This window comes from Phaenicophaeus curvirostris, chromosome 3, assembly GCF_032191515.1.
Source record: "Phaenicophaeus curvirostris isolate KB17595 chromosome 3, BPBGC_Pcur_1.0, whole genome shotgun sequence".
NCBI lineage: Eukaryota > Metazoa > Chordata > Aves > Cuculiformes > Cuculidae > Phaenicophaeus > Phaenicophaeus curvirostris.
In genome coordinates, this window is record NC_091394.1 from 90,235,825 (window position 1) to 90,258,626 (window position 22,802).

General features: G+C 39.1%; 1 protein-coding gene across 4 annotated transcripts in view; it reads right to left on the reverse strand.

Annotated features, from left to right (window-relative positions):
• The window catches only part of KCNQ3 (potassium voltage-gated channel subfamily Q member 3), a 207,500-nt gene that overhangs the window by 13,986 nt on the left and 170,712 nt on the right, over window positions 1–22,802 (reverse strand). For 2 of the 4 annotated variants that reach the window (XM_069854675.1, XM_069854679.1), the window contains 10 exons: window positions 21,944–22,070; window positions 20,035–20,207; window positions 18,284–18,439; window positions 17,705–17,815; window positions 16,377–16,472; window positions 14,982–15,076; window positions 13,266–13,292; window positions 9,554–9,610; window positions 2,138–2,325; window positions 927–1,029 (listed from right to left, as the gene is read on the reverse strand). In XM_069854675.1, coding sequence (XP_069710776.1) covers window positions 927–1,029; window positions 2,138–2,325; window positions 9,554–9,610; window positions 13,266–13,292; window positions 14,982–15,076; window positions 16,377–16,472; window positions 17,705–17,815; window positions 18,284–18,439; window positions 20,035–20,207; window positions 21,944–22,070 — 1,133 coding nt within the window. The remainder of the gene's footprint in view (window positions 1–926; window positions 1,030–2,137; window positions 2,326–9,553; window positions 9,611–13,265; window positions 13,293–14,981; window positions 15,077–16,376; window positions 16,473–17,704; window positions 17,816–18,283; window positions 18,440–20,034; window positions 20,208–21,943; window positions 22,071–22,802) is intronic. The other 2 variants (XM_069854676.1, XM_069854678.1) reach the window with 2 other exon arrangements.

Sequence of the window (22,802 nt, forward strand, 5' to 3'; positions counted from 1 at the left end):
AAGCCTGTAGGACATGGCTTTTAACAGGTTTGAGAAAACTCGGAATTTTTAATTACTGGTTCTCCTGCATACAACTGGAAAAGAACCAGGAGAATATTTGTTATGATTATACATATATAAGTACATGCTTATATGCTTATAACCACATTCTTTGAAGCTTTTCTAAGAAGATAATTTTGGGACGCTCCAGATTTGCAATATTCACCTGGAAGGTAGTAACTCCCTGGCCGAAAACTTAACAACTTCTAGAATACAAAGCAATTGCAATGAAAGCAGAGTGTTTTCCTATTGGGATATTTTTCAGAGTGGAGGAGGAACACAACATCAGTGAATAAACTCTATGTGCTTGATGTACTAAACATATTATCAATCCTTACTAGGAGTTTTCTAAACCTAAGGAGTAACTCTTGTGATATGAAAATAGATGTGACACATGTCACAAATTGACTGCTGAAATCACAAGCTGTTTCTGAAATGGAGACCTCAGCGTTTATTAAAACGTGACAGCTGAAATGTAGACTGCACACTCATACAATTGTTAATAAAAAAGTGTTGTGTCAGCTCAGAGCTGCTAAGCAAAATTTCCCATTTTACATTAGCACTATAATCATTAAATTGAGCAAGATACTATATTTGCAGCATATTCTAATAAGGAACTGTCTACACTATTATTTTATAACAAATATTTTTATGGAGGATCTTGCAAAAATGGCATGGTCAATGTTACTGAAAAATATTTTTCTTCCTGCATACTTTCAAAGAGGATTTCAAATACGGTGCTTTTCTATATATCTAGAATTTCCTTATCTATAGCATTTAAAAAAAAAAGTTAAAACAGCAACAGGTAGCAGCATGGAAATGTGATTTCCTGAAGCACAAGCATTCAAAGTCAAAGCAAAACACTGAGGAGCATCAGAGACATTTACCTGACAGCTCGGATGGCTGTCTTGAATGTGGGGATCATATCTTCCATAAGGAAGTCACTACTGTCGCCTCTTTCTTCTGCAATCGTTTCCCCTGTTCCTGCATCTGCAAAGCAGGTAAAAAAAACCCACTGTGTGAACACCTGACCACAAAATATTTAGAGGGAGATATGGCTGACTGAAGCACTACATAAAGTATGTTTAATTTGGTAAAGGAACATGTCTTGTAGGTTCCTCTTTCTTTGGTCAGCTCTTGAACGGCATTTCATAATTCTGTTGGGACAGCAGTAAAACACATTATTTCAGGGATCTCCTCTCAGATTCCAGCATTTCTGAAACACTGGGAACTTCTCTTTCTTCCCAGTGGATTAAGAAGTCCCCACTTTTGGAGCTTTTACAATGAAAAATCTTTGCCACAATTAATTTACATAAGGCCAAAACAGGTGTAGAAGCTACAGGCCAAGTTCTCCTCCCACTTGCACTGCTAGGAGATCATGTACATTTGTGGAAAAGAATAACCAAGTTCTCATTGTGGACACCCAGACTACATTCATGCTCATATGCCCAGCATATACTGATGCTAGGTGGCACAACGAAGAAACTTTTTTAGAGGACATTTAGATGCTATAGGCAAGAAGAAGAAAGTTTGTGCTGAGGGAAGCTGAGAGGAAAAACACCTTGTGATGTTACAGGGACACTTAATGGAAAGCTGATTAGGGGCAGCAGTCTTAGGGAGAGTGGGAGCGAAGCAACAGCTGACTCTATAAAACAAGCTTTTAAGAGAATGCAGTAAGGAGACATTTGAGATGCCTTGTCAAGGGCTAGTGCAGTGCTGGATGCAGTCTCAGAGGGAGCCACCTTAGCATAGCATCCCTGCTGATATACTGAGCCATGATGGCATGTATTCTTTTGAGGATATAGATTCACTGCCCAGTGTGCTTTCCTTTTTTCCAGATCACATAGGTTGATTCCACCACTGGCTTTATCCCATATCAACTGTTGATTTTATGGAAGGCCATTGTCTTATTTCAAGCACTGTGTTGTCTGGACTCCAGTATGCGTTTCTTGGAGTTTCCCAAAATGTGCCATGTAAAACCAGAGACTAGCCATGCTTGGCCCAGAAAGTCAAAGACCTTCAACAGAAAATGCAGAGGAACAAAGTAAAATGGGGAGAATAGGGAATGGATAGAAAGAAATCAACACAGATGGACTACCTTCTGAGGTTTGCCAAAAAGCGTATGCTTTCATTCGGAATGCAGTGCGAAAACGCTCCTTATTATTCAAGACAACATTCTTAGGCTCTTTTGAAGGACTTTCTTCAATGGCATCTACATTCAGAGGGGTAAATAGCTTTCCTTTAGTATTGGTACCACGAACCCGATCCAAGAGACCCAGCTTTTGGCTACAAAATAAGCAAAAGTAATCATTTTCCTCTTTTGTACACTTTTAACTTGTTTTCATGATGCTTTAAGTATATAATGGGCTAAATAAATATTTTGTACACAAGGACACTGCTGGGGCTACCATAATACGTCAATGTCTTTGTAAGCAACAGCTAAGCTCCACAGATAATCAACTGCTTTTTATAAGCATTTTTTGCATCAAAGTTGAAAATGTTACCAAAAGGTCTTGCCATCCTCTCTGTGTAATGTATCCCGGTGCTTCAGCTCCATTAGTATGACTGAAGAATTAGATTTATATTAAGAAGAGAAAAAACACTATTTAGGTAGTTATATTGTCTAATGATAAGGATGCTTGGTCTTTCCTGTTCAAGGTTTTCTTTAACTAGTGGGTCTGTGACAGGCTATTAAATGAATAACTCTTGTGCATAGTCTGAAGTAAAAGAAAGTCAGATGTGTTCTGAACCAAATAAACTATCAGCAAAACACTGAAAAAGCATTGCCAAGCAATTACTAGGTACATGGTAGGGCAGGCTACCCATCTGTCTTTATCATTCACTTTCAGTCGTCTCTCACTATACTAGAAATAGAGGTGACCTATACAAACTACAGTTGTGACATGTTTTGTTCCTCTGATGAACTCTTACGCTGTCCTCTTACAGATTTACTGACCAAAGGCATTTTTCCTTCAGTGACAACTAGAATTGCATCTATCTGCCATCAGTAACCCTGCTGACAACCTGGTGACTGTAATGGTCTTAAAGGCAATTACTAATACCACTGAAAAGAGCAACACAAAGGGAATTTGCTAAAATTTGCTAGTGAGTGTATCAGATTAAATATGCTCTGAACACTTCATATGTGATAGGTGGTATAAATACCTGATTTGCTTGTTCGCTTTTTTGCCTTTGTATTTGTTAATTGCACATTTGTTAAAAAGGACTAGATGATTATTACAGGTTCCTTGCAACTGAAATACCCTATTCTAAAATATGATGTTAAGTCATGGTAAGAAAGCCTACCTTCTGACCCATTCCTGGACACTGCAATGTGGGGCACCTCTGGGGAGAGGTTAATTGTGCGCAGATGGTCAAGAAGCATTTACATGCAGGACACTGGATCAGACAGGTTGAGTCAAGGGGCCTGCAGCTATCACATTTCTGAGAGCCATAGATGGGAGCACAGCTGAAGGACGAGTAGCAGTGGTGGCCAGGAGAAAGAGATTTCATAGGTATGCAAAGAGGTATCTATGCAGTATGCTTAGCCACTAAACTTGCTGACATGCGGGGAGGGTCCACCATGCAACAACACAGCGGACAAAGACAAAGACTTATGAGCAGACCTTGTGGGGAAGGGTCTCCCTCACTAAATTACTTATTCTCTACTTAAGGAATTATCTTGTTCAGATGGATTATTTTTGTGTTCTAGCATCTCTGGTGTCATTGGTGCACCTCTTTGAAAGAAGGATCTGTTTCCATCTCAGTGGTCTTTTTGTGGTATTATCAAACCACAGTGGAAGTTCTTAGGACACTGCCCTTGAAATGATAAAGGTGAGATGGATTTAAAGATGTGTGATGACTTTGCAACTTTCACAAGGGTGTTGACTCTCGTAGGAATATTGCAATTTACAGTATACAAAGCTCCTACCTGATCTGAAGCACTGAAGACCACAGCTCTTGCAGGTTTTGGGTTCTTTGACCCAGAAAATAATGAAATATGACGTTCCCCATCACAAAAGATGGAAGCGCTAAACCTTTATGTAGGATGGTTTTTCAGGCCTTCTGAATTTTCTTGTGGACAACATGACAATACTTGTGAATGCAATTTCTCTGGCCTAATAAAATCAGACACTTGCCCTTTCATCTCATGTATGAACTGTGTGCAAGCATGAAAGTAGTAGCTAAGAAGGGCTTGTTTGAGTATGGAGACACACCTCTTGTTCTGAAATAGCAGCACTGCCAGGACTGAAGTCAGTGTGAGGAGTTGAAAGTGTGGATTTGAGTGAAGAATTAGTACAATCTAAGTGAACAGTACTAATGTTACTCAGCCTTAATGTCATTTCCTGAGGAATTCATGGCATGGAGGAAAGATATAAGAAGTGCACACAAATGTACAGAGCAAAAATCAGAGATTACTTCCTTCTTTGAAGAAAATTAGGAAACGTTACTTGCCAACATCTGTGGCAAAGTAGTCACCACAGAATGTGTAGGGCAGTCTTATTTTCAGTCTTAAGAAAATCTGACAAAAATGAAATTGTTTCCATAGTGCTACCTTTTGGGTTGGAATCTTAATCTGATTGATCCACCAAGGTGCTCTGAAAGCTGAATTGATGGTGAGTCCAGGGTCCCAACAAGCAGTTTGTGTTCCACAATGACAGGGAGAATCTTGCAACATCTTTCCTGCATCACTATCACTTATCTATTCTTTCAGAGGCCATGCTTGAGAGCAGTTGTGATTTACAAAACAGATGTCTAAGAGTTGTCTAACAGATGTCTAAGTTGTGTGGGGTTTTTTTTTAGGAAAAAGAAATTCTCATTAGGAAAAAGAAATTCTCAAATACTATAGAGATAGTAATAAAACTAACATTTGAAAAATGAATTTATTTTGAGAAGGATGGTCAAGAAGAGCCTGCGATCATGGTACATAACTGAAAAAAATTTTAGGTCAAAGAAATTCACCAAAGATCTAGCTGAGTGATAACAAAGAATCAGGCAATAGAAACTGATGGGCATGAAGATATTAGAAGGAGTGAACCTGGGATGTTTTCACTGTGAACAAAAAAAGGCACAGCAATTAAGTATGCTTAGCATGGTGGTGATCTTTGTAAACTGAATAAGACTGTGAAATAAGAAACAAGAAGAAACTACAGCAGTTTTAGAATAAGTAGATATATTCAGTGATAATAAAGGCATTTTTCCCTTGGTCTGAAAAAATTATACATACAACAGGTTGTTGTGGAGATCAGCTTTTCCTTGTGTAGGAATTAATAAGTCACAACTTGTAGATGAATCTCAAATGAGAGGGGAGACTGTAGTCCACTTGTACTTCAGGTTCTCAAGATTAAACATCTTGGTGTAAGAGTTTCTGGAGAGACTTTCCAGGATGAGATTGAAGCTCTTAGAAGGATTAAATCTAGTGGTGAAATTCAGATGATTTAGATGATGAAGTGATTTTCTCAAAGAAAGGAAATAGTCACATACTATATGTTGGCTTTGAGCAATGCATTAATTTTCACAAGATTTGGTTTGGTAATACTACAGAGAAGTTCTCAAGAGAATATGTTTAAGGGAAAGAACCTGAAAGATGAAGAAGCAGAAAAATAAGTGACAGAAGATTGTTATTGTTTATTAAAAAACAGTTTATTACTATATTAGGAGAATAAATTTGTCATTATATATGGCCTCTGACTCTTTCTCCAGAAACTTGCTTATTCCTTCAAAATACATATCCAGATCTCTCAAAGTTTGCCCCTTAAAACTCACCTAATTGCCTTCCTTTACCAAAAGACAAGGAGGCATGAACTGCATTGCAAGGATCTACAGGGATCGGACCGGCAGGAAAAGTGTCAATGGATGATGAAAAGTATCCAAAATATTAATCTTGAAGATTTTTTTTAACATAAGACAGAAATATAAGCATTATATGCAGAAACAGCTGCCATAGAGGTATACAAGTATAGCAGTGATCAAGATACGGTATCATCTTCATAGATCAAAGCAGATCAAAATATTCCTCTACGCTGAGCACAAAAAGCTGCACATTCATTTGTGGGTTGTTGTGGACTTTTATTCTGGGGGAAGCTGGGGGGTGGGGAGTAAGGGAGATAATAGTAGATAAGTTAGGGGGTGTAAGGTAGATAATATGAACCAAAAGCATTTCCAAGTTCTCTTTCTAGGGAGTTTCTCAACTTCCCCCAATGATGTGTCATTTTAGGACCAAAAGATTGTACAAAGACTGCTTCTTGAGCATCTTAGGTTTAGGAGTTAGAACTCATCTAATCTGTCTTAAGCTATTTAAAACTTTGAATGTCACGTCTAGGATTAATCTTTAGATCCTGTAATTAGTGTGAAGTTAGTAAACTACAGAGTGCAGTTCAGCTCCATTTCACTTGGGATGACTTCAGAGCTGGGGGCATTTGTCTCTTGTTATTGACTTCAGAAAGATCTAGACCAGATGCTGTTTAAAAAGCAGGTGTCTAGTCTAAGTTAAAGTTACCTGAGCTAAAGTTCTCCTCATTAACTGAATCTTGATGATTAACCCTTAAAGTAACATTCAGATTCATAACAGTACATTTATGTAATAATAGAAAATTGTTTTCATATCCAGGCAGCCAGAGCAGTAGAATCATCAGGAAATAATCCCCTTCACATGAAAAAATACCACAGTATATTGTATACAAAAACACACAAAACAAAACCCAAGCTTCTTTCCAGATAATGACTAGGAAAAAAAATAACTTTATTCTCATTTCCAAGGGGTGAAATCTGGGTCTGCTGGGGTTTTTGTTTTCACTGTGCTTTTAAAAAAAAAAATTAGGAAACATTTATTCATATGACACAATCACCTTCATTAAAACAGCATGCGCATGGCTCAGTCTCAGGGTATGAAGCATGCGCAGTTACATCATCCTTCATGATAGTGGCTAGGACAGTGGTTCCCACCCACAGATTCATGTACTGCTGCTTGTCTTTCAGACTCCCACTGATATTAGCTCATCTTCCTTCCCTTGGGACAGTGGTTCCAATTCATTTGGCTTCCTTATATTCGATTAAGTGTGATTCCTGACTTCCAGAGAAGTTCTAGAAATGGGGGAGGATCAAAATGTGTTCCAAACAGGCTGATAATTGTGCAGAGTAGTTTCTCTGATTAGCTTGGATGTGTTGCCATTGCTTGTCTTGCATGCTAGTGTATCCTCTCTGTTGTGGTGGAATAAAAATTTTCCCAAAATCTTTGCCTTTGAAGTGGAGTCTCAGGATGAGAACTCCTTACCTCTGTGGTAGATACATACCACCATAAAGGGAGGAAGGAAGAAGCAGTGCAGAAACTTTGGCCTGAAAGCTTTCTACCTAAGCAAAAATTCAGTTCTCAGATTCTTGCTTCCCAAGGGCAGTGGGAATTACTTTGGAACTCCTGAGAGATGAATTTGGTGGCTGGATATATGAGAGATGGCTGGCTTCTGCAGCAGATGTATTACCCTTGCTCAGGATAAAGAGTGGGAACCACCGAACTAGAAATACTTTTCCAGAAACTGTCATGCAAAGGGATAATGCAGTTACACCCCATCATGCAAGTCAGATACTCTCCTCTCTGTGCTTTGCCTAGTCTTGGAGTTTCAAAAACAAATGGTACATGTATGAGAAGAAAAATAATGAATTAATGCTAACAATGAGTCAAGCATAGCCTTTTTCCATGTATTTACACTTTCACCTAACAAGGAGTGATAATAATCAAGAATTTATTTTTACAGTCTAGGTAATCATTAGATTTCGTTGGTCTCAAGTAACTGGAAGGAATAGGCAGTCATGTTTACTCCAATATTTTACTACATTATCAGTTGTACTTACATGGTGGAACTTGGCTTTGGGAAATCAAACATTTTGAATGGGATTTCCAGAAGCATTCTCCTTTGAACTATTCCCAGTAGAAATTAGCATGAAACTAATGTTATGGGGACAACTATGAGTCCTGCACTGAATACATTCAGCTAATCTCAGAGAGTTCGTATGTTTTCTTAATATAAAACAAAGAGCATTCTGTACTTCCAACGTACTTCTGAACTGTGGCCTTTTAAAGAAATCAAGTAACATTCCCTTCTATAGAGAGGAACTCACAAAATCATCCAGTATTAAAATATTTGACTAACATCTTGAAAAATAATGTCTTTATTTAAAAAGCCATTTTTCACCCTAAATCTTAAGGTCTAAATTTGGAAGTTTCTGGTGTGTGAGGAGGCAACATCCCCTTTTAGCCAACCAATTTCCACACTCTTTGGTGGCATGTGCTCATTGTTATTTAATTGTGGGCATGACTCTAGATCCAAACTCACCTACCATCCAGATTATTTGCCCAGAAACATGAACACAAGCCTTAGCTCAGGCTCAGCTTTGATGCCCTTCAGAAAGAAGAGCCTTTATACACACTAAAGGCCTTTGCTCAGCCTCTCTTCTCATCCACACTCTCTAAAGTGATTGGAAATGGTTAAAAATAAGCAATGCCACACAAATCCATGGGGATAATACATTCAATTCCACATTCGTTTTTTTTGTGAAAACAGGATGGATATTTTTTCACCAATGGTCGCAGCCAGTAATGTAGGTAGAACCCATGTAGATGTTGACCCATGCTTTACTTTATAGTGAATATATCTCTATGTATCAACAGCTAGAAAGAAAACCAAACTGCAAAATCAATGTCTCTTGACATTTTTTGCATGGGCCAATCATCCAATGTAAAAATGGAGTGCTTCACTAGCAGCTTTCCAAAAGCTGAAGAGCTTAGGCCAGGAAAGTTGAGTTGGGTGTTGATGATTTCATGTTTGTGGAATGAAGTGGGGAGGAGAATAATGAGCTAAAGTTGAATGATAGCAAGATGTTTGTGTGGGATAGAATAAAATTCTTGACAATTTTGTCAAAATATTAGTATTTACAATTATGTATCTTTCAGATTCCTGAAATACTACAAATTATTTCTTTATTTTTTTTGTAGGAAGATAAAGTTCTTGCCCCACATCTTAGGTCACAGTTCAGCAAGTTATTTAATCATGTCTTTAACTTTATTCAAAAGATCAAAAGCATCCACTTGCTTTCCATTTGCTGAACCAGAACCTGCAAATACACGTGGTATGATGTTCCATTGAAGTAAAATGAGAAGTTACTTGCATGAACTTGTATTTAGCTCTTACAGTGTATTTTTCTTACAGTATTTATCTAAATTATTTTCAGAAGAGGTTAGTATCACTCCCATTCTATGAAAACAGAGAGAAGCACTTGTTTCTAAGCAGATCATTGGCAGGGCCAGGATTAGAGCCCATGTTTTCTGAATGGCAGAACAACAAACTATCTGCAAGGTCATGCAACTTTCTGTTGATGCTTAAGTAACTTTTCAGTCTTATCTCTCATTTTTTATGGTGGTTAGATGAACTACAGTAGTAGAAACAGAAATTGCAGGCAGAGAATGGCATGCAAGAAATATGGAAGGAGTAAGACTTGATTGTTACTTGAATGTATATACCTAAGTTTTCTCGTGAGGCTTGATCCAAAGAATGACTCCCTACTAAACATGACATTACTGTAAAGTGAAGAGAAGTTATTAAGATGAAACATTAGTGATTACCCATGAGAAGCTCTATGAAAAAGAATGGGAACAGCTTTTCATTTGCAGTTCAAGTTGTGTGCAGATCAGAGTGGCTTGTTTCCCCTTCCTGTTTTGGGCAGGCACATTGAGAAGAAATATGCACAATGACATTTTCCACCTCACAAAGTATGGCTTTATTTTTATTATGCTGTTACTGCTGGTAGTGTAGGAATGCATCATGCATTCTTTCATACTCACTTACTAGGAAGAACTAATACCGATTCTGGCACTTAAAACAAAATCAAACAACCTTTACCAAGGCAGAGAAATATTACTTATCTTATAGAGATAAGGAAACAGGAAGAAATGATTTTTCTGCAATCATATAATAATCTAGGAATGAAAATGCTCTCCTGAGGTCTAGTTCTAGAGTTGGACAACACTGATTAGGACCAAGACCATAGGAGAAAGTTCAAAATCTTTCACTAAATTACCTGTGCATATAGGTGTTGAGACTTCAACACTAATCAAAATCAATGGAACAGCACTGAAAAATAAGGCCTGTAATTCCTCCCTTAAGTATAGACATAAAAAGTCGGTTCAAAATAAATAATATATCCATCAAACAAAGGCCCATTATAAGTGTAGGTCAGACACCCAAAATCTGCAGCAGAAATGAGCATTAATATTATATTTCTCATAAATCTTCCTTCTTGGGAGCTAAAAAGGTGAAAAGGCTTTGCAATACATGCAAAAGAGTAATGGCTATCTGAGATTTCATGGGTTGGCAAGTTTCAGCTTTGATTAAGGAAGCAAAATCTAGTGGCACCCTTGGCATGAAGTCAGTAAACTCCTCAGAGATTAGCAATGAATAGCCCTTTACTCCTGGTTTGTGGGACTATACAGGACACGTAGGGGAAATGCTATTCTTAACAGAGTAGCATCACATGTATCACTTCACTGCTTGCAGGACTCAGCCTATTGTCTAGCTCAAGGGTAGTCCAACGTGCTCTTCATCATATCTCACTTCTTCACAGTCTTAGTTTAAATAGAGCTTCAATAAAGCCTTTGGCTGTTGCCAAACTTTAAGCAGCTTTCTGCTATCACATGTACATCCCTACAACTTTGCCTTGGGATCCAGCTTCCGAAATGGACTCTTCCATTCTGTTGTTTCCCCTGCACTTTTCTCAAATGGTCTAAGAACAAGATGCTGCCTCTAACCATGACTTTGTCATCATGCCAGCTCCTGCTTCCATGGAGAAGTCCTAGAAGGATCTGCCACAGAATTGGACTTCACTGCTGTGGAGCTTCAAAAGAGCTTTTACACCACAGAATAGAAATTCTGCCACTTAAAGGACTACCTATTCTCAATTTTTTCACACAGCTGGGCCTCATTTTCTGTTTATTAACCAGTTCAATTTTCTGACTCTTCTGGGAACGTTTTGAACCGACTCCTCTCTCCTTCATCAGCCACTGTTCAGATAATGCAGTTTATTACAACAGTTTTCCCATTAAGTCCTGAGCTGATGCAAGAACCTGGAGACTGAGTGCACATATGGGCTGTTCTCTCCACTAGCACCTTATTGCTTCCATTTTCTTATTGCTCATTTATTTCAATACAGCCTTAAATGCAAACTGCAGTGGAGTACAAGTAATACTTTCAATAATAAATCACTCTAGGAAGATGTGGAATATATATTTTTTTAATTATCTGGTCTGTAAATAAGAATTTTATGACAAATGTGAGGTGGGACTGTCAAAACAAACAGATTTTATGGCTCAGTCCCATGTACACTGCAGTCAGTGGGTGCTCCCACAAGTGCCATCATTTTTCTGTTTACCTTGAGGGTTTCCAAACCTTCTTATTTCCATAAGCCCACTCCTGCAAACAGGGAGGCTCCCAATGCAGGTTTACTGATGATTTTGCTGAAGGTTATTAAATACGTAACAACATAAAAGCAAGATATATCCAGCTAGAACGAGGGGCCTTGGGATTACAGTTTTAAAGACTTTGAGCTGTGAGTCATTCTTTTCTGGTTTTAATCCAGTGTGTCAACACAAAATGACTTATTCTGCTGAATTAAAAGTCACAGTAACTCAGAAGCTACGCTGCAAACTCTTCAGTCACTGCAGGTGCAGGAGCTCCTCTAGAGGGGTTGTAACTGACAGCAAACTGCTGCAATCATTCACTTGCCTGATTTTAATCTGCTGCTGCATGTAAGTCATAGTATGTTTTGGCTGAAGGTATGGAGTTACATACTCAAAAGGATTTCAGCTCCTAAGCTCTCTCCTACACATAGAAGGCCCAAATTCAGCTGTTGCCAACCCTAGAGACGGCTAAAATCTCCAGACATCTACATTAATGCAGCTGAGCTTGTTCATGGTAGCTTAGCCTGGGCAGTGTAAAGTACTTAGGGTTCATGAGGGTTCACAAACTTGGCAACTCCTCTCCAGGCAGTCTTTGAATAAGAGCAGGTTACCTCCTCTGATGATGGTAGCAACAGGGGGAAGTGTTCTTTTCCCAGTAATTCAGCACTACAAAACTTGCCTGTATCATACAAAAACTTGGGATAGGTGTTTCTTTTCTGTTAAAGGAGGTTTGAACCTAAAAATCTCATAGAACAATAAGTGTGAATCTGTTCTTTTCAGCTTCCTTTATTGAAGGTATCATGTGCTATATGAAATGTTTAAAAAATAAAATAAAAAAGATAACTTTTCATCAGGCCAGGGACTGGGATCCAGGCCTGTACTCTGACTAACAGTTTTCAAATTTTGCTACAATTCTTGCTTTGTTTCTCTTCACTGTAAATGGAGATTCAATGGAAATATATTCGGCATGAGTATGGACTTATTTATCCATTACTCACTATTGACTTTCATTGTGGATGATCCATTGACAGCAGTTTAGCATTTAGTATTTCACATTTTCAGTGTAAGAGGTTAAATCATTTTTTGTGCTTTTGAATCTGCAGCTTAGCTGGAAGGGATTATAAATATATCATTTCCATTCAAGATTTTGCATGCTGACTGATAATAACTTCTCTGCTGTAGTCATCACTGACTGCCCAGTATTAGGAATGATTCCTTCATTCTCTTTGCTTGTAAATTTCCCAAAGTGTCTGGGAGCTTTCCCATCTCTTTCAGCAGGGTTGTGACCAATGCCTCAAACCTAATGTAGTTTATTCAGTACTGCCAGAAATATTTACTACCCTGCTGATCTATCTTAGCCATCCATCTTAGTATTTATCATCAAGAAATCTTTGCACATGGTGAATCACCACAGACTTGTTCTCCTACACTGCAGTATTGCTCAATGTAGAACTTCAGATTCACGAAAGAACAGCCTGGATGCTAAACCCTAACTTTATGGTATGGATCAGGAGAGACTATGATTAACTATAACGAACAAAAAAGCTGTTTACAGACAATCAACAGGCAACACTGCATTTGTACAATTCACATTTTAGCCATGTTAACTTGGGGGAAAAAGCAAGCAATTAGAAAATGGATTAGTTAATCACTTCTAATGACTACCTGTGGTGTTAGTAGTATGTTTTGGTTAACAGCCCATGAATACACCAAGAACAATTTAACCTGCATCCTCTAATAACTGTATTAAAACAAGGCTATAATAAAGGCAGCTACATACCTGGCAGTACCATCCAGTTGCTCTTTCCTTTTGCAGGAGAGAGGAAGCATTGTAAGAAAGCAAGAAAAGAAAAATTACATAATAAAGTCAGCAGATTTTTTAAGACAGAAATTGCTAGTCTATTGCTAACAGTTCATACATATTTTGTTCTGACTAAAACTGACAGCAGAATAAAAGCCACATTTTCAAGTAGCCACGAAGCAAAGAAAGTGATATAGGTCCCTGAAACCAATTTGTCCTGCTTAGACTGGCAATCCCATCCTTAGTGAGAAGTGAACTTCCTTGCCTTCTCCCCAACGACCTTATTTGCAGAAAACCTATTATATTTCAGGTTGCATTTGAATCACAGAAGAACCTATGTACAATGAACAAGCTTGAAGTCACAGTAATGAGTCTAGACTCCAGGTGAGCCTAAGAATTGTTCTCTGAACAAAAACTGAGGTCAAGAAACCCTCTGGAAATTACTCTATAATGGATAATATGGGAATAGATAGAGAATGAGAAAGAATAAAGAAAAGGAAGGAAATGTACTGAGCCTCAATTAAACATTTGTGGTGTTCTTTCTTCGAGATTTCCTTTTTGACGTATGTCAAATCAGTCCTGAAGAAATGGATTGCGAGTAAAGAAAAAAGACTCTTAGTATTTGTAATTTGCCCTTTGTGATGATAGAAGCCTGAAATATTTCTTGAGTCAGTTTTGAGCAACAGCTGAAACTGCTGTGTTAGTGCGGTAAGCACAACTTGCATGCAGAGACCTCTGTCTGAACTGAGCAGTAGTTTAAGGGCACTACTTTTTTTCAGAATGAGACATAACAGCTAGTCCAGAATGAAAAAGAATAAACATGGATAAGTAATGACCATTACTAGCAGCTGATAGCCTACACCTAAAAGTCTTGGCTTTTATAGGGCCAATATTTTAAAATCTTAAGACCTCAAGGTGAGGAAGGTGCCTGTTTCGTAGGCAAGAAATGTGAGGACCAGACTCATTTCTATAAACATATGAGCATCCATTAAGTCTGCATGTCTTTATGTATGGAATGCTTTCCATTGAACTCAGAGTAGTGATTAAAATATAACTAATGACCTCAACATTTTGAAAAGTTTCTTTGTGGACCTTCAGTTACTAGTTTCAGAGGGCAACAGTTTGAAATATACTTTGGCTGTCCTCCACTGAATCATCCCCTTGAGCAACTGGTATTGTCAAAAGAAAAACATTTAACAAGCACATTTTCACATTCCGTGGCCACCTCCATGAACAACAAAATTGTCAGGCCAGTTGAGTTAAAGAGAAAATAGATTTTTCAGCATAGCTCATATTTTAAAACACACAAACACATCATAGAGTGTGTGAGAAGTAAATGTGCCTGTAAAATACAGGGCTAAAACTTTATCAAGATCAAAATTACAGCAAAGAAGTTGAGATTTCCAGGGCAATGAACTCCAGAGTCTTACAAAGTGAAGCCGATGGCGAAGCAGTCTTCTTCTTTGTTTAATGCCAACATGAGATCCAGTGATGGAGTTATCCATGTGCCCCTAATATATCCCACCAGACGAAGGAAGAAGAAATGGATCCAGATGCCGAAAAGTATGTTTTTCACTCTCAGCCAAGAAGTTAACAGGCAAATCTATTTCCTACAAAAGCCTGATTGATATATGTATCCTGCCCTGAATTATACTACAGACAAAATGATGTTGGAGAGGTGGATAATGCACTTACCTGAAAAATGGAAATGATACAATTGATTCATAAAACCTCCAGGTAGCAACTAGATCAATCCTGTTGGGGTTAGTAGCATAGTATCTCCAGGCAGCCTGAATCACCAGGGAGAGGAAATAACTAGTGTTAGATAAAGTTATTCCCTAAGGTGACGGCAGCTAGATACGTGCAAAGAACATAATGATGCATCTGAGACACTATCTGGAAATGAATTTCTAATTTGCACCTGAGACACTACCTGGAAATGAATTTCTAATCAGCCTCATCAAACATGTGTCCATATGCAGCAAAATTATTGACACTTGATTATGATCTAAGAAGGTTGTTAATAGAGACAGGACATAAGAGAGAATCAACAACATTGATAAAACACTACATTTTACTAAACTGGCTTTATTCTCCTGTCTGGTATAGCTAAAAGAGTTTCAAGTGGTACTGGACTTGTCCAATATTTCTGGAAGTGCTTAAGCCAGTTTACTGTCCAGTGTACCAACAGAGGAAATTTTGCTGAGCAATTTTCTATTTCAATATTTAGCTCTCATCAAAATTCTCTAAGCACATGCCTAAAACATACAGTAGCTAAATTAGTTACCTACTGATGTTGAGATGCTTTAATTTAAAAGGTGAATTCAATTCAACACTCATCTCTGCAGCACCTTCAGTTTGCCAAGGTGTGTTTTTGATGAGAACAGCATAATGTGCCAATAAGACAGTTTCTCCTGAAAACTAGTTTGATCCTGAGGAGTCCTGAGCATCACAGCTTCCATCTGTTATCACAGAAACTTCCTCTGTCCTTCTGTGGCAATGATGACATTTACTTCACTGCCATCAGGGTGTGCTCCACACCTAGTAAGAGCAATTCCTGTCAAATTTCTCAGCCCCTAGACTAGAACCAAGGTGTGTTTCAGTTTTTACAAACACTATTTACATCATTTGCCTTGATTGAAACAGTCGCTGTCTATTGTTTTATTTCTGTTGCTGTTTTCACAAAATAAGAACATAACTTTGTTTGCATATAAAAGCACTCTCTCAATGGGACTGACAAAACCTGGATTTTGTAAAGAATATGTTTTCAACAGCTTGGGTTTTGTGATTTTGTGGCATTGATGCAGAAGTTGGTGGTTTCCAGAAGCTAGCAGATGAGTCCCTTTCTTCTAAAGATGCTGTTCTTCTGAAAGATATTCTGGGAATTGAAAGATTCCTCAAAACCTGCAAGGAATACTGGATTGTCTAGCTCAATGTGAAAAAAACTGACTCCTTCACAAACACAGCTTCACACCTCCTGCAATGGGAAATGAGAATCTGGGCAGGAGGGAAGCAGTGGTCCTTGTCAATGTAATGCAGTAGTCTTCATACACAACACTTTTTTCAAGGAGAGAATAAGTGGCTGCAAACCTGAATGAGTTCAGCTGCTGGCTTTCTTCTTTTTTCAAAATGTTTTTGACGATGTTGCTCCTGGACTTTCAGCGCCAGCCCTGAGCCCAAAATGCCCTGAAAGTATAGAGTGATGCAAGATTTTAGACATTTCTTACTCAGAAAAAACGTATGAATAATAAGAAGAAACAGATCTGTAGGTGGAGATATATATAATTATGTGGGACCTTTGTGAAGTACAGCATGCCTTTCCCACTGCTTCGCTTATGAGGCATGAGGTTGTCATGATTGTCTCAAGGGCCACAGGTTGCAACAAATCATTTTTCAGGTCCTCAACAGGCTTCTTAACTGTTTACTGCCTTTTCAGGCTGGAGGTGTCCAGGTGGTGTATTACTTTCCACTCAGGGTAGAGTGAAAACATGCTTGTGTGATAGAAGAGCTACGTTAACCATACTCTGGATTTGGGGGTGTGGGACCTCCCATCCTCTGTGAAATTCTTTCCAAGTCTTGATTGAAAGGAAAAAAATATCCTAAAAGGTGGAACTTGGATGGCTTGTGTTGCTCATTGGCCCATGTCACACAGATCTTTTCTTATTCTTATCTGAAGACTTTTCAGACAAGACAAATATTTGGCCCATGGAACACAAGGGAAGAAGTATACATTCTAAAGCAAATTAGAGATAACTTCTTAGGCAGCCAGAGTAGGATTCACCTGGCTAGATCAAAAATATCTGTACTGTCACCTGATATCTAAATTCCCTTTAATTTTAGTGGGTAGAAACAGCCCTTCGGTGGTGTCAGAGATCTCCTTTAGTAAGGAAGGGAAATAGAGATAAAATGCTCTGCATACTTGCACAGCTTATAAAGGATGATCCACTGGTCTGTGATGATTGCTGAGACAGATCTCTAGCTTGCACATGTTTAGAGCTAGGTAAGATGAGACCAATCCTAATTATTAAAACAAGGCCCCACAAATCCTTTAAAAATACATATTGTATGGCTATGTCAATGCCAGTAAACTAACCGGGGCCTGGGTACAGGCTTATGAACTGCCCTGTGACTTCCCAGACTGCTCACCTGCCAGATTAATTTTGTTCCATGTCAACTAGCACTGTCTCAGAAAATGCCCACACATGGTTTGAGGAGTATCAGGGTGACATATTCCCAATACGCTCTATGCAAAGTTGGGAAGAAAGGAGTTTGATTTGTGGCTATAGACCAGCTCAAGTGTCTGAATAATTCCTTAAAAAGGGATTTTGATTTCACTGGTAGTTTTGATCACTTTACTCTCTCTTTTGCAAGCCCATAGGGCTGGGCTGTGCCTAACAGAGGAGGGGAAAGGTACTCACTGCAGGAAGAGCGAAGAAAGACACTCCAATGAGAGAGAATGTAGCTGCAATCAGACGTCCCTCCCATGTTTTGGGGGTCTTGTCACCATACCCAATTGTAGCAAGGGTGATCTGTGGGCAGAAAAAAACAGGACTTTCCTTAAGAAAAACAAATCCAACAGATCTACTTTAAATGTCACTATGAAACCTGCATAACAGTCTTAGCTCTATGGGCTCTTATGTACAGCTTTTTAAAACAGGATCCTGGTGATAGGCCAACCATTTTTTTTAATGGTATCATAGTCCAGAGGCATTGCACTAGGGAGAATAGGCTTAGTCTTAAAGCAGCTGCCTCTCTAGGATCACAGAATCATAGAATCATAGAATTATAGCATCACAGAATCATTGAGGTTGGAAATAGGGATGTATGTTCTATTAATTGGTTGTAGGGACACCCGTAATTTAGTAATGTTATACCAGTAACATGCCCCTCACCCAAATTTAGCAGTACTTACACTATAATCCCTAGTATTAACACTTTATCTCTTCTTGGATATAAAGTTTTTAAGAACAGGATGAGGTATTTTTGGAGTCACTTACCAGCCCCCACCATAGTGCATCTGCATATGTTTCAAACTCTTCCTTCATCTCCACTCCATTAGCATCCTTTTCAGGAACATCTTTTTCAACCAGATAAACAAGAAATGAGGATAGGATGAGTGTCAAGAACCCAATGTACCAAGCAGTGATGAGTTCCTGCAAAAGAAGCAGATGAACAATAGAGGGACTAAAAACAGTCTCTATCTACAGTAGAAGGGTAAACATTAAGAGAAGAGGGAAGCACTGAAGGCAATAGCAGAGCTGTCACTGCTGGCTTAGTCACAGTCCATGACCAGCCCACATCAGCACTTAGTGGGAAATAATGCAGAGATTTACAAGAATTAGCCCTTACATGGCACCTTCCTTGGGAACAGCTTGGAGCGATCTGGAGCTGTAGTGCTGCATAAAGCTGGGTCAAGGACATAGCTGCACACATGACACAGGGTGCCGCAGGGCATGTCCCTGCCCTCAACTCTTCCCATTCCTGCTTCCCTAGGCATGGTCAGTCTTGGCAGGCAAATCAACAGCTCTGCCTTCTCCCTCCTCCAGAGAGACAATGCTGTAGGATACATTTTCTTCTCTTTAGGCATGCCAAAGCAGGTTTTGAGGTATGATTTCACCATGAATTGATGCAATAAGAACAGACCTTGAGAATTGTCTGTGTGAAAACAAACCTGAGCTTCCTTATTTTAGAGGGAATGACTACAATGGATTGTGTGGCTAATCCCACTGAGGTGGGAGATGCAGCAACCCAAGTTCAAATCCCTGCAATGTCTGAAACAAATCAGAAACATTTTGGTAAAGGTCTTCACAAGTGGGTAAAAAACCCCAATATTCCTTTTGTTTTCTGAGAACTGCAGATTTTAGCCTTAATGTCTCCAGTGAATTTCTTGCAACCCCTTCTTATTTCCCACAGCCAGCTAAGGTCCAAAGGAGGGTGGTTGGGAATCAAACAAGGAACATTTGCATGAAAATCCACACAATGAAACCTTAAAAGATTTCTGAACAATATATTTAGCAAATAGACTTCTTTAGCGATCTCAGTTTTCTGAGAAACATTTTTGACATAAGTGTTTATGTGCCACCTGCCTTGTGGCAAGTTTATATGGGGAAGAAGATGGTATGAAATGAAGCAGGGTGGATATCCCTATCAACCACTACAAAGAATCAAAGCCTAATTATGCTGTGCCAGCTGGCATTTTAAATTTCAACCCCCCCTAAAATGTCAGGAATGTCATTCATGGATAAGAAAAAGCAGTATGTAGTATAGGGAATGCACAGAGTATACACAATTTTTCTACACCCTGTGCAGATAAGAAATCTCATCTAGAGGATTTTTAAGCACATAGTTTTTAACTTGTAATAATGTTTGGTGAAAATGCAAGAACACAATGTAAATGTCTGGTGTGAGACAGGGTCTGTCTGACTATAGCATCAAGTCAGACTGAGTAAAGATGATTTTAGAAATTTTGTCTGCCTGGGTTCACACTCTGTGCATCTTTGTATTGTCTGACCCAAGCTTCCAAAGAGATATAATAATACCAGTAGCTCCCTCTGAAACCCTATTTCTGCTAACAAGCCTCTTTCCACCCCCCACCCCCGAAGTCCTGCTCCATCTGTTGATCAGACAAGTTTGAGAATCCACTACAAACGTGTTGCAATTACAGAGACATTTCTGTCAAAGATTTCAAAATACTCCGCTGTTAAAGGGATATCCCTGCTCTCATTCAGTGTAAAGGCTCCTCACTTACTTTGCTATGTGCACAAATGGCCGATCCCAAAAGTTTCCATGTGCCCCCCCGCCTGTCCATTCGGAGCATCCGTAGGATCTGAAGGAAGCGCAGGCTTCTGAGAGACGTGGCCAGAACATTGCCCTGGTTCCCAACAGCAACCACTGGCACTGAAGCAATCAGCACAAAGATATCTGCAAGGCAAAAAGAACAAAGCCTGCCAACAAAAGTGGCCCCATCACCTGTTTCTTAATCCCATCTGGTTGTGCTGCAAATTTCCCTAGGCAAATTTTAATGCTGCCTGAAAATGCTTTCTCTTGCCAATTAAACAGATATCTGCACCTGCCAGACAGTTGGCTTCATGCACAGAACCCACCAGAAAGCCTCGTAATCTGTTTACAGATTGACATGCTGGACTTGAGACACTGTCTAGTTTAAGGACACACAGAAACAGTGTCCTAATGCTGACATAACACCAGCCTTAAATTCATCTGTCCCTCAGGAACACCACGGTGAACAGGTCAGCAGATAGGAAGTTGTTGATGGTGCATCTCGTATTTTGTTCTTTTGGCTAAGCTTTCTCCCTAAAATCTCAAAGCCTTTATTTTTTGTAAAGGCTCACAGGGCCAATTTCCTGATCAACTGAAGAGGTTTGAGATGCAAATAACATTACTGCTTCTTGGTTTATTCGTTTTTCTTTGTCATCCTTGTTTCCCCCAGTTTTTTTGCTCCTATATATATACCAAAAAAAAAGTGATATCAAAGGGCTTCAAACACGTCCAGGCACTCAGTCTTTTAATTATCTTCATATTGTACTTCCAGCCAAAAAGATGACACTGGATGGATTTCAGAATTATTCTCTTTCTATCATTCTCCAAACAAACTTGTGCCACTGACAATCAAGAGATGATATAAATAAATCACGTGGGATCTTTTCTGTTCTTTACCCAGATATCAATGAAGATTCATTCTCAGAAGTTAGATGACTGAGAAGACATGAGATAATATCAATCCCACTTGCCCCGATTGGGCTCCACTACCTTCACAATTCTATTAGCAGTATAAGAAGTATTTATGCAAGAGTAGCACCCAAAGGAGCATTAACAAATTGAAGATAGCACAGATGTGCTAAGAAAATTTGTTACAAATTTGTCTAACATTTAGACCTACAAGATGAACAAAAGGACAGAGAGGGAACAAGATGACATGCATTCATATACCTGCAGCACCACATCTCCCCAGAGTGCTATGTGCTGTACAAATAAAGAAAAGAAGCCTAGAGCTTGGCCTGAAGAGCATCAAAATAAATGAGGGAGTACTGAAAATAGTGAACAAATGTGGATGTGCATGACATGTACTCAGGGCAGGGTGAGCTCCTAAATCTTGGCAGGTTGGTTTGTGGACACAGTGGACAGTTTTAGGAGAGGATTCAAACATGAATAATGAGTAGTTTTATGGATAGTTACAGGCAGTGCCTCCCAAGTCTGAAAAATAATATGGGTGAAAACACAAAGATATTTGCTTGGAAATGCAGATCAACACTATGAAGGTAAAACACAATATTTGGATTTGCAAGAGGGATGGCAAAGGTGGTATAGGGTTGGGATCTGAAGTGGTTTGAAACTGAAGGTGGTGATATACTTGGGGATGAGCTTATGAAAAATGCATGAGACTCAGGGAAAACATGTTTGAAGGATCCTTTTTTGTCTCACTGACCAGCAACCCAGGTGTCTCTTGGATGAGTCATTATTGCCAAGTACTTCAAATAACTACTTCAAGCAGGACACAGCCCCTAGCACAAAGTGCAGATCTCATTTCAATGTTCTTTGCACTACCGTTCACTGTTCTTGGACATTTCCCCAAAGTGGCTCAGAAGGAAAAAGTTATAATGAGGTAAACAGTAGCAGGTAAGTAGAGAGCAAGTGCCTACCCAGCATGCACAAAGGCTTCCTGGCAAATTTGAGTCTCCCCCTCCATCCTTTGTAGCGACAGCAACACCCAGCAGCCCAGATTCTTAAGGCAAACTCTGCTCCAAAGATGAAAATCGCAAATGTTTCCTGCATCAAAGACATAAACTACATTGTTAGACTCATAACAAGTTTTGCAGTAATTCTGGACACAAGCATATAGCTGAAGGAAACACATGAGGTGCAAGTGTTGGAGTATGCATGTGAGAGAGACAGGAAAAAAGGTAGGAAGGAGAATACAGGTTGATGAAAGAGGCAAGGAAAAGTGGGACATAACTCTACAACCTGCTCTGAGGCAAGCATGTGCCCCTGTTTTTGTGTAAATGTGAAGTGCTTACCCTGCCTTGAAGGAAGGCAAATTAATGCACAAAAAGACCTCTTGTTTCACAGTAAATGAAGAGGCATATTTGGATAACAACTGCAAAGTCCCCAGTGGACTCTATACCCACGCCCAGGTTTACCCATCAGCAGATTGTTCATGCAGCCATATCAGGAAAAATAGGGATAGGATATAATATGTTTATATGGTCATATTTAAGACAATGATAAAGGCATATACAAGATAAATTTAAGGCACATATTATCCCCTTAAATTTCTAATGAACAGAAGAATGGTATTTTCTACTGTACTTAAGAGCTCTTCTAAGCATGAGGAGGAAATGGGGAGGAGAGAGATTTTCCAAGGTGCTCAATGGAGACAGACCAAGGGCAGCATGGGGAACATAGTTACTTTTCCTCTCTGTGAATAGATAACAATGAAGAACAGGGGCATTTTTCCTTATGTTCACAAACACAGCTGCTAGGCACTTCTGGAAACTGCTG